Source organism: Mesocricetus auratus, unplaced genomic scaffold (assembly GCF_017639785.1).
Source record: "Mesocricetus auratus isolate SY011 unplaced genomic scaffold, BCM_Maur_2.0 Super-Scaffold_100008, whole genome shotgun sequence".
NCBI lineage: Eukaryota > Metazoa > Chordata > Mammalia > Rodentia > Cricetidae > Mesocricetus > Mesocricetus auratus.
In genome coordinates, this window is record NW_024429192.1 from 46,827,450 (window position 1) to 46,840,423 (window position 12,974).

Here is a 12,974-nt window from a genome sequence, read left to right on the forward strand (position 1 = left end):
CTTTTGCTGACAAACAATGGTATAGGGCTTGACCAACATGCTGGAAATACATTTATTGGTCATTTGCTTTGTGCTAGATCCTGGACCCTCGTTATCTCTAGTATTCAGTTACCCTTTCACTTTGATTTTAAGAACAAGAACACTTATTATTATCATTTTGTAAATTAGAAAACTTAAGTCTGAGGCAGTTAAAAATATCAGCCCAAAATGTCACGAACAATGAGTGAGAAAAAAGGCAGAATTCCAACACAGGGTCATATCATTCCTGTCTTTGAGAAATACATTATTCTGTTTAAACATTTAAGATGATATCTTATTAATTCTATGAGTATTTCATATAGTATATTTTGATCAAATTCTCTACCCTCCAACTCCCCCAGATTTGCCCTCATACATACATACATACGTACATGTTCTTCTGAACTTTAAGAGAAGTTTGACAGATGACAAACTTGCAATTACACATGAGTAACAATAATTAGGAAGTACAGCACAAGTTGAAATCTAAGTGAAGACAATTTTGGGGGAGGCAAATTTGAAAATATTCAAACACATGAACCTATGGACAACAGGTGAAGTTCTTGGTACCAACATGGATGAGTATACAGCAACTCAGATGGAGGAAGGACCCCTGCTGCCATTATTGTCAACACAATGGATGTGTTGCAGACTGAAACCTCATATGAATCATGAATCGGGCCATTTTAGATGAAATCTGTGCCCTAAGAGCCCTGAGTCTCTGGAGTCTGCAGGAATTCAAGCTATTCACTTACTAATCATTGACTACCCTGACTAACATGAGGTATTGTGCAAAGATTTAGCCCATGTGACACACATTTAACACTGAGCCTCCAGCAAATGTTTGCTTCATTTCTGGAGACCCTGAGTCATGAGGTACAGTTGGAGTGGCGTTTATATTGAGGTCTCTGTGATTTTCATTGTTGTGAGTGTATTTTTAAATTTGTCTCACTTAGGGCCTCAAAGTGCCTGTGAAATTTTCACCCAACATTGGGAAAGGCATAAAGCAAAGAAGAAACTGCCATTTTATTTTCCTTACTCTCTTCTCTGGGGGATTCCCTGCCCCCTTGAGTCAAAGGCCTTAAACATACAATATTCCCCCAGAGAATGCTGGAGCTAAGTCAAGAGGATTCCTGCTTTTAGGGTCTTTGTGAGGATTTACTGTTTTGTTGTAAGGAAGTGGGAAATTAAACAGTGTATCAAATCCCATTTGGAAATGGAAGTAGACTCATGTAAAACACAATGTCATGGTCACAGCTTCTTAGACTCACTGCATGAAGCAATACTTGTGGAAGTTCTGAATTCTATTCTCTGTACCAATAAAAGGAACTGAAGAGACCCATCCTATATCACCAAATCAACCTTCAGAGTTGAAACCTTGCAACCAGAACTATTTCCAGACATACACAACTAAGCCCAGCAGACAGGGCGCCCAGAAACAGATGAGCACCCTCCTATAAGCACATGTGAAATATTTTTCTTTGGATCTGAGCCCATTCCAGGCAAAATTGTACTATCCTCTCCTGGGGATGCAAAGTTATGTACCTGGATAGGAAATTCTCCAGGGACTGTTTCTTGTCCTCCTTGCAGGTAATGCCCTCCTTCTTCTGCTTCTCCATGTCTTTGATTCGGGATTGGAAGGTATCGATGAGATCAAACACAGACTTCATTGCTATTGGCACTTCATAGTATTGCTGTTTAAGAAAGCATAGGGTACATATAATTTATACCTTCTACCAAGGTCTGGGGAAATCTTTTTATTTGGAACCTAGAGGGTTTTATGGTTTCTAAAGGCTCTTTTGCAAGAATACTCTCTTCCAAATGCTTGAAATTAGGTCTCCAGGAAGCAATTGATATGTTTATAAAAAACTGTTCTTGCCTTCTTTTACTAAAATCTTCCTTACCATACAAACCCTACATTCACTCCCATATACCCAGCATGTATCTTGTTTATGACACAACCAGAGATGTGAGAAGTATACTAACATTGAGAAGCAAATGACATAGCATGCTAGAGTTTTAACTTGACTTTCCCATTCAGTCCTGTTTTATTGAGTCATTTATTGAACATGTTTACTCACATGTTCTCAGAAACAGGTTTGGATGCAACTTAAAGACAATGAAATTCATTTACTTGGATCCCAGCTACCTATACTTTTAAAAGTCACCTGATATGGATATGGGCCCTGACAAGCAGAACCAATATGAGGGACTATCTGAGTGTGGCTTGCAACTTTGTCCCAATGGGGTTTTATTTTAGAGATCTAGTCCAACTTCTCCTGTAGGAAATGATGCAACACTTGTGCAGAACACATTAATGGAGTGATCTCTTCCCCAAACCACAAAAACACTACAGGTCAAGTCATCTGTTATGATGGTGCAGACAGCACCCCTCCGCAAAGAACTTGTTATAATGTCAGTATCCAAGAATGAGGAAGACAATGAAATCTGTAGCTAGCCTTTGTGGGAATGAAATCTAATCCTAGCTGGATCAACTTGGACAAGCCACTTACCCATTCTGGGACTATGTTATTTTTCCCTATGTGAAGCGAGAAAGATACTGATATTTATTTTATATCTTTAAGACAAGGATTGCTTAGGTTTGAGCAAGGTGCTTGGTGCAAGGAAAGTGCCAACAAAAATATTTTGCTATTATTATGACTGCATAACTCAGTTTCTGATGGGTTAGAAACTTTGTCCCTACAGAAAGAAAGGAGATGAAAAATCCTTGCAGTCTTTTTAAAAAAAATCATAAATCATCGCTTTCCATAATGGTACCTAAGGTAAGTGCAGGTTTCTTGAAGGAAAGAATTCCTCCTTCTCTTTTATTCCCAGGACTTGGATCACCACATTCATTTATCTCATGTCTGATCATTTTCCAGCATTGGTGTGATGGAAGGATTCAGTTTGAGTCACGTAGCTGTCTTAGTTGTCTAAGTTCAGCTCAACCTAGTCTTTTCCTGAAGACATCATTTTTGAATGCAAATTCATAAGACAACTGAAATACTAGGGCCATTTCAAAACCTTACTACGAAGGCATATGGTGTGCTGAGTTATATATCTAGTGAACTCATCGACCATGGAAATCATAGTTTGTATTCCAAAGAATTGTACCACATCACCCACAGCAAGAACCTGTACCTTGACTCTTAGATCCACATCTGTCAGAACCATGAAGAAGTCATTGTAGGTCATTCCGTACTCTTTCCTTAGCTCTCCAATGAGATGTTGGTCTACCAGGTCCTCATCATCCACCACACGCATAGGTTTCTCATTATCTTAAGGCAAATAAATGTGAATAACATTGAGTATGGCAAAACAGAAAACACTGAGAGGACACTGGGTGGAGACACTGAACTTTTATCCAGCTCAAGTCAGATATATATACTTAACTCTCAATATGTGTGAACAGTACTATAGTAAATTAAATTAAATTACAACAGTTTTATGGCGAATTGATGGACATAAAGCAACCAAAGAAATACATAAAATAGTATTGAAAATGACTTCTCCTAAGACAGCAAACTCATCTTGGCCCACCCTGTTCATGTGAATCAGAAGTGTTAGCTTTAAGGCCGCCTGACATTCCTAGAAAACTGTCCATCCTGCCAGAGTGTGAGTCTCTACCTAAATTGCCATAAAACTAGACCAGACATGTTTGCTAAGGTTCACTTCCACTATAGACAATTCTGAGTCTGAAGCCTGTGTCTGTTCCTCTTTTAGCATATAATTAACTTTGGAGTTCAGTAAACATGAACCTTAGAAAAAAATAGTTCATGCCCCAAACTGGTCCCAGGTTCCTTTTGACTCCAGAAAAAGTTAAACTCTTCAATATACAAATTTCACAAAGGAACACGATCTCAAGCATAATTTAAGAGTATTTGGAAGACTAAGCATTATGCAAGTTTTTGGTCAAAGAAACCATTATAATTCAGAATAGTTTCTGAGTAAATGGGAAACATGAAAATCAGTCTTACTTAGTTAGGGTTTCTATTGCTGTGATAAAACACTGTGGCCAAAAGCATCTTGGGGAGGAAAGGGTCAATTTCAGCTTACAGCTCCACAGCTTCCCTGAGAGCAGTCAGGGAAGAAATTCAAAGGGGATTCAAACAGGGCAGGTATCTGGAGACGGGAACTGATACTGAAGCCATGGAAGAATGCTGCTTACTGGCTTGCTCTTCCTGATTTGCTCTTCCAGCTTTCTTATAGCGCCCAGGACCACCAGGCCAGGGGTGGCACTACAAGGAGCACAGTAGTGCCACACACATCAATCATCAACCGAGAAACTGTTTCTCAGAGGCAATCTGGAGGGGGCATTTTCTCAATTGAGGTTCACTCTTCCAAAATGGCTGTAGCTATGTCAAGATGATATAAAACCAGTCAGAAGACAAAACCGAGGGTATTTGTGGCTTAACATGCAAGTTACATATCTAGAAAGTATTTAAACATTACTAAGGACAGGACAGATTTACAGACTGTCACTAACTTGTGGTTTAATTTAAAGTTTTTTTTCTACGATAGAGTGAAAGTGATACCCATTAAGAAGCATTGCTTTGAATTTTTGTCTTTTCCTAATATTCTTTCATGATGTCAAGGTTCCAGAATCCATTTGATCATGGATAACAGCTATATCTGTAGCATAATGTGTTACTCTACTGTGCATCAAAGCTTAGAAAAACAGTATGTTAAATGAATTTCTTATTTTAATGTGTGTGTGTGTGTGTGTGTGTGTGTGTGTGTGTGTGTGTGTATACAGGTGTCATGTGTGCATGACATAGGCTGGATATGAAGGGTGACTCTCGGGAGTTGGTTCTCACAAGTCAGTTCTCTCCTGCTACCTGTGAAGTCAAGGAAATGAATTCAGGTCTTCATACAAGAGTCTCAATCTGTTGTGACATGTTGTATGCCCTACCTAGATGTGTGCTTCTATTATAATATTCCAGGTCACCATGGGTTTATCAGTATTCAATCCCATAGTAAATTAAAAAGTTTCTACATTTACTTCCTCTTCAAAACAGACCAGTGTTTCCCTCTGCCTGAATGGTCTTCAAAATAATCCCCCATATTAAGGATAAATCAGAAATAAATGAAATTAGTGAATATGTGACAACATAAATATTAGCACAAAGAGTCTCAGATATCAACGTGTTCACACAAGGAGTAGTACCAAAGTACTATGCTGCACTAGAGACTATCATGCAAATATGAGGTTAAAGCTGAACATAATATCCCTTACCTTCCTAGTAAGAGGACAATTACAGTTAAACTGCTACTTTGATTCATGTTATTAGGCTACTTGAAAAATATAAATGAGTAGCTTGATGTCTCCAACAGAAAGTACAAGTAGAAAAGAATCTATTTTCTTTTCCAAAGTAGTAACAGTGCTTCATGGAGGTGATCCATATACCCTAGGGCCTAAGGAGCTGTATGAGGACCAAGAACTGTCTGAAAAAGTGAAAAGGGGAATGATAGGATATATTGCATAGACCACATATCTATTTTTCAATTATACAATTTGTTGTTGTTGTTGACAAAATATATACTAATTAAAATGTGTTATGTTGATGTAGTAGTTTTGTTTGTTTTGAGTATATTTTCCTCAGCATAGAAAGTAAGTTGCAGAATTAAATATGCAGTATGATGCTAGTCTTGGTTAAAAACTATTAAGAGAAAAGAAAATGCTAGGATGTTTGCCTACCCAAGATTGTGCCCATGAACACCTAGTCACCTAATGGGGAGAGAATTATGGGTTCTGATACTCTATCAAGATTTATTGTGGTTAATGGTGAGGGACAAGAGAGAAACCATTTTCTTCAATGTAGATATTTATAACGTTCTCATGCTTCTACAAACAAACTTGCACCCATTTATCTGTAAAGAGCACTAGTGATTGGAACACATGTTACTATGCATAATTAATATGTTAGTAAAACTATGAAAAATAAAAATGTTCTTTGCAGTTAATATTCCAAATCTTTACAAACAGGTTTTACTCTTCACCTAGCAATTATAATTTTGAGGGGTTTTGTTGTTATTTTGTCTTATTTATTTTTATAAATAAAAGGGTCTCAAGTAGCCTAGGTTTGTTTTGAGTTTATTCGATAGCTGAAAATGGGCTTGAACTCTTTAAAAGTTTATCATAATCATCATCATCATTATCATCATCAATAGTAGTAGTAATAGTAACAGTAATAGCATTGTGTGTGTGTGTTCCATGATGTGCATGAGTGGGTATTTACACTGTGGTGCATATTTGGAAGTCAGAGGACAAGTTTGTGCTATTTTCTCTCTATTTCTACCTTTCCATGGGCTGTGGGGATTAAAGTCTTTGAGTGGCAAGTGTCTTTGCATGATGAGCCATGTCACTGGCTTGACCTTGTACATATGCTCATTTTGGATTTTATTTATCCAATAAAATGTTTACCACTAGTTCTGAGTTGTTCCTGTGCTTGTGCTAGGTTCAGAAACCAGTAGCTTGGGTAGAGTTTGAGAGTCTAAGCTCTAAGCAGAACCAAAACCAGATCATTAATACCTAACAGATAAAGTTGAAGTGGCTACAGGAAAAGAAAGGTGGAGAATGTAATAGATTTTTTTTCAATGGTCCCAATTCTTTACCCTCTCTATACTGTCTGTATCCTTGCCCAAACTGCAACCCCTCCATCCCTTACGGTGAGTCAGTTGAACTATCCTTGCCTGTGATTATGAGCTCATGTGTACCAGTAGATTGTTAATACAGCTGACATGAAGCAAGCTTGTATTTGATGGTTCTTGCCTCTACCATGGACATGAGGACATGTTCACACTAGCCTACTAAGTGTAAATCAAGCAACTCAGCCTAGTACCATTTCAGCTAAGGTCATCCCAGCTTATCCTACAATCACTTCCTTCACCTTGAGGATAAGAGCATCCCAGATGAGGTCAGCAGACTCACCCAACTGCTATGTGAGTACAGGTATTACATAAACCTGACCAACTCAGATCAGCTGAACATTATAGATGAACATTTGTCACCAAGTGGATTTTTTTTATATAATATGCTGCTGAGGTTTATGCATCTTGGCTCCATTTTATCACTGAGGATGAATCTAAGGAACAGTATTGGGTACTGTTTATTTCTATCTACTTTCAGAACCGAGTTCTCTATATTTGTAACTTAATTCCCCCTCTCTGAGAGTTGCTCTTCTTAAGGAAGAGTCACCTTTCCCCAAGTCACACTCCTGCCAAGGCACGGCTCAAGTGCAATGGGGTGTGAGGTTGGGTGGGCATAGCAGATATAAAAGGCATTCTCCTCACCTCAAAATGGACAGCCCTGAGTGTCAAACACTTAGAGCTCAGAATTCACCGTTTGAGCTGGGCAAGTGGTGACACATGCCTTTAATCCCAGCACTCAAGAGGCAGAGGCAGGCAAATCTCTGTGAGTTTGAGCCTAGCCTCATCTACAGAATGAGTTCCAGGACAGTCAGGGATACACAGAGAAACCATGTCTCAAAAACAAACAAACAAACAAAAGTTCACCCTTTGTCCATTCTTGTTTTACTTTCCCTCATGGGAATGAAGGAACAGAATTAACTCTATCCACCTCCTTACATTCAAAACTTAGAAAGTCGGGGTCTCTTTCAGGGACCACACTCTTACAGACTCTGAGAAAGAAAAGAGGACTGACTTACTTAAGTTCACACTGCTAACTAGAAGTAAAATGAGGGTAGGTTTCAGACAACACAACTTTTTCTTACACAGCCCACTCTGCTACACAAACACCTCACAGTCGTCAGTAAAGAGGGCACTGGTTCAAGATCTAAGACAAGCTTGGTTATAACTGGCAAGAAGCCGATTTCACAATCTGGTTTCTTCTCTCCAGCAAAATGCTTTCAGAAATAATCCAGGCAAACATTAGAACCAAAACATTTTTGCACTCTTGGGCTACTGAAATGTCTACATGTTTAGCCTGAGGAGAAAAATATGCCCAAGGAAAACAATGAAGGCTCTGATCCACACTGGGTCGAAAGAGGAGGAGGAGGAGGAGGAGGAGGAGGAGGAGGAGGAGGAGGAGGAGGAGGAGGAGGAGGAGGAGGAGACAGCTGTACAGCAGGGCAGAGCCCACCCCAGGTCAAATTCTGAGGAAGGTGCATATGAGGCCACCTCTTGTCTGTGTCTGCCTGTTCTACCCATGGATCTCTTCTATTCAAATCTATGCAAATCAGAGCTGGGCTAATAATGCTCTTCAGTCAGGGAAACAACACAGAAAGTATAGATTTTTAAATTTGTCGATATCTGTCTAAGCTCTCTAATCCTTATGAAGTTCCATGAAACCCACAAGTAGACACTTTTTAAGGAAGTCCTGTAAACCATTCACGTTCTCCGAGTCCAGCTAAAATGACTCACAGATCCACGTCTGCTTCGTGATATTTGGACTAGGATTGTCAAGGGAAGGGCCAGGCAGAGGAGGTGAACTTTGCCTCACATTATTACCATTAGTTTAGAAATTGTTTGTTTGTCTGGTTCCTTGCCCTTTAAGAATCCCCATCCCAAAAGCCAGTTGTGTTATAGTAAGTTTCTTCACGTATTTGATTGACTATAGATAGCACCATGGAACTAAAACAATTAGCTTCAATTATAAGCTATTAAGTGATTGTATGCTTGGCATTACCTCTGACTGCTTCCTCCCTGTGGCATCCATGGTTTCTCTTCCTCTCACCTCCTAAGTTCAAGCTATGAACTGAAGTTTTCTAAGGAAGCCATATCCATGCAGGAAAGTATGCCGTTTCTGACTGACTGACTGATGACTGATGAGCGACTAGAATGTTGTCCTTGTGGAGAAATGGACTGTTGCAGTTTCAGAGACAAAATTGTCTCAGACTATCTTTAGTTTCCTTCATATCCACTTACTCCCAAATGTACTTGACCTAACATCTTTCTGACTATTAGCAAAGCTTTTGGAATGTGTTACTCAGCAGATCTCGGGCTTGCACCAACCCTAAAGTTAAGAATGTTAAAAGATAACATCTGGCGCTGAGGCGATGACTCATCTGGTACAGTACTTGCCACGCAGGCATAAGGACTTGGATTTGGATCTCTGGTTCCCACATAAAAAGCTGAGCATGAGGGTGTCCTAGCTCACCAGTCTAACCAATCAGCAAGCAAGGTTCCATGAGAGACTGTCTCAAAAATGAGGTGGGGAGGCCAGGCATGGAGGTGCACACCTTTAATCCAAGCACTCTAAAGGCAAAGGCAGATAGATTTATGTGAGTTTGAGGCCCGCCTGGCCTATGAGTAGGCCAGTCAGGGCTACATACTGAGACCCTGTCTTAAAAAGAAGAAAAGCAAAGGGGATGAGTAAAGAGGAAATCACATTACAGCATGACATTCAAGGTGACCGGAATCTATTTCACAGGCCATGATCTCTCATTTTTTACCATCATGGACTTCATTATTTCTTTTGAGGCAAGAGTTGCACTTTCACCAATGGCAGGACCATTTCACTGTTTACTATGGTTGCAGCACTCCCCTCTCTTCGTTAGCTGTTTCTTGATATGTAGAACGCATCACCTACTGTCATCACAGTTCCTGGAAGCTTACCATTACAATCTTTGGATCCCGACCAATCAAATTAGAATCTCTCATAGTAAGGCCAAGCGGCTGCATTTATCAGATCTCCTACCTAACTGTAATGATTTAAAGGACAGAAAGATATCTCACAGAGGAGAACCTGAATTCTTACCATAACATATAAGGCCATTAGTGTTATGGATTCAGTGTATCTTAACTAGTAAATCTATTAAGACTTCCTCCATACACTATGCTCCAGCTCTTTATTTTTGATATCAGAACTATGGCTTCCCTCAACACATTGATCATGGACATAGGGAATTGAGGCAGCAGGATGGTAAATTCAAGGTCAATCTGGATTAGAGAGTGAGTTCCAGGATACCCTGGACAATTTAGTGACTCTGTCTGTCTCTCTCTACATATATATGTATATATATATGCATATATATGTATCTCTACATATGTGTGTTATATATCCAATATATATTTATATTTAATGAATAGAAAATAGATATTTATACTAGTTTGTAGTTTCATTAAGAAATATAAGATTAGTAAAGAAAAAATTGTACACATAGTTGCCCGCAGAGGCCAGGGAATAATAGGGTGAAAGAATCATTCATATATTCAAGAACCATCAATGTATAACTTCTTACATAAATTATATAAAATATATCAACTCCTCCAAAAGTTAGATACAGATAAAACACCTCAGTTTCCAAAACTAACAGGATATAAATTTGGCTTCCTAAGGTTTCTCCATTAATAACATCACTATTAATTTTTTTCTGTTATCTCTGTTTATGGAGGTTGTAAGAGTCTATCTTTTTATGTATATACATACACACATACACATAAAAGTTTAAATTTAGCTTCTGCATATGAGAGAAAATGTTTAGTTATCTTTCTGAGTCTGATTTATTTTGCTTAGTGTGATTTCCAATGTATTTCTGCAAATTTCATTTTTCTTAATGGTTACTACAATTCCTTCAGGTATTTTTATGCCATGTTTTCTTTATCAGCTCATCTTTTGACAGAGAATAACTTACCTTTCCACCACATTCTCCACTGACTTGTTTTACAGATTTGACTTATGTATTTTTATCCCTCTTGATTACAAGGGGTTGCTCTTGACACTGGTACATTTGATCTTAAAGGCAGAGAGTGGTGGAATAAGATGAGTGAATGGGTGTTAGGCTTTGTAGCTGGTAGCCTATATAAATATATTGCTGATAATTAGAGACTGCACAAACACAAGGGAAACATCTAGAAGCTGGAAATCCACTCACCCAGATCCTCTGCCTTACTAAGGATGGTGAGGTCTAGAAAAGGCAGTTGCCAGGTGCTGTCACCACAGATAAAAATGACAGTTGGAGCCAGAGGATCAATTTTTCTGGACTGCCTCAAGACTAAAGCAGGTTGGGGATGGATACTGATGATTGTAAGTTTCACTGTATAACATAATTCTCTTCAATAAAATTGAAGGCAAAAATGTTTTAGGCTGGGATGTATTCTGTCATTCTTATTTGTAAAAGTTAGTTTAAAATTCATCTGTGTGTATTCTTTACTTGTATAAATTATTTATACATTGTCTCTTCTTGTCATTGTATTCCACACCCATCAATTTTCTACCTCCTTTTTATTTATTACCCTTAAACATTCATACCTTCAGAAGAAGTTATCAGGGCTGGGAGGTAGACCAGTAAGCAAGAGCACTTGTACAAGTCTGAAGACCTAAGTTCAAATCCTTAGAACTCATGTAAAAACCTGTCACATGAGTGTTAGTGGGTGGAGTGGACAGATACTGGGACCTTTGGTGGAAACAACATTCTCACATTCCTCCAGAGACCCTTTCTCAAAAGAATAAGGTAGAGAGTCATCTCTGAATATAGTCACACTCGGGGAAGGTGAGGCATCTGTACATAACACACACACACACACATACACACACACACACACACACTTGCACAGCTTGGGGAGGGAGATGAAGGAGGAAGAGAGTTTAAAGTATTCCTTGTGTTTTAGCCCTTAATATTTGGGGATCCCTACCCATGTCAAAGTATTTTTCAAGTTTATATTTTTCTGGAAGTAAAAAATTCTTATCTGCTATGTTCTACCTCATTTCATCTTTTAATAAAGTACTATTACCCAGCAACTTCTTCCTATCTGACCAATCTGTCTATGTTCTTCCCACTCAACATATACAGGAATATTCTTATGCTATAGTGACATTTTACATAATAACAATAATGTCTTTATATGTGAATGCATTTTAGCATTTCATACATCTGTGCTGGCAAACCCATAGGGCATTGGAATTTGACATAGTCTCATAACTTTCTTTAGACTAAAGTTTGAAACATTAAGTTTCCTAGAGTTTGTATACTAATGTCTGAAACCCTAAGTTAAGTTTCCTAGTGTTTGTAGGCCCACAACAGATATTACAACTACCTTTAGCAAGATGGACCAGCCGGTGAGGGCAGCCTACACTGTGTCTGGTTGTCAGCATCTGCTTTCAGGGCCTAGCAAAATTCTGGAAAAACACACACTACTCCCTTCATATTTAAGGAGAAGTAAAGCCACTGGACAGCCTTCCAGCTGAAAATCAGACAAAGCTGGGATTTGGTTCACTGAGACCCTGGTGCATGCCAAGTTTTCTTTTCCCATCACTGACTCCCAGCCTTGGCTGGAAGAGCTACAAGCCTTTCTTATAGGGGTAACCTGGGTCACAACACAGGGAGGGGAAGGCCTTCCAGGAATTAGGTGAGAGAACCTCCCCTACCTCCAAATCAGGCCAGTGCTGTCACTCTTTGCGACAGAAATGCAAACTATAAGATCTGACTTCCAATAACTCAGAAAAACAAAGCAACAACAACAAAATCTCAGCCCCCTACAGCTCACATTCAATCCAGATTTCTAGAAAACACAGAATAATGCTAAAAATTTTCCAAGGCGGTACCAGATGCTAACAATACGGCTATGCCAAGATTGAAGTAGAAGATGTAATGACTTTTCCAAACTCCTCTGAACTAAGGAATGGGAACACTGGGTGGAAGAATTAGTAAGTAGCACATTTGACACTGAGAACACCTGGCTGAGAAGGACTTTTATCACCTGCCAGCACCAGTCTGTGCTGGACTAAATGTCTATTTCCTCTCCAGACATCTGGAGTATCACGAAGCCTGCTGGCTCAAGTGACCATGTGAAACCCCAGGAAACAAATAGTTTGAGTCCCTGTTAACCACTAAATGTGCCGTTCTGTTATTACTCTCTTGGGCTGCTCATTTACCATCAAGAGGACTAATGCAATCTGACCTGAAAGAGCAGTTGCAAGTCAACAGTCTATAATTCGCAGAAAGCAATGGCATTTGTTTCCCTGGTGACAGCTGTGACAACTCCGACACTACTAC

General features: G+C 39.1%; 1 protein-coding gene across 1 annotated transcript in view; it reads right to left on the bottom strand.

Annotated features, from left to right (window-relative positions):
• Ccdc80 (coiled-coil domain containing 80) overlaps positions 1–12,974 on the bottom strand; it is a 34,053-nt gene that overhangs the window by 8,400 nt on the left and 12,679 nt on the right. Inside the window, exons 4-5 of the mRNA XM_005074758.4 lie at positions 3,160–3,296; positions 1,564–1,712 (exon numbers count right to left, since the gene is read on the bottom strand). Of these exons, the coding sequence (XP_005074815.1) occupies positions 1,564–1,712; positions 3,160–3,296 (286 nt within the window). The remainder of the gene's footprint in view (positions 1–1,563; positions 1,713–3,159; positions 3,297–12,974) is intronic.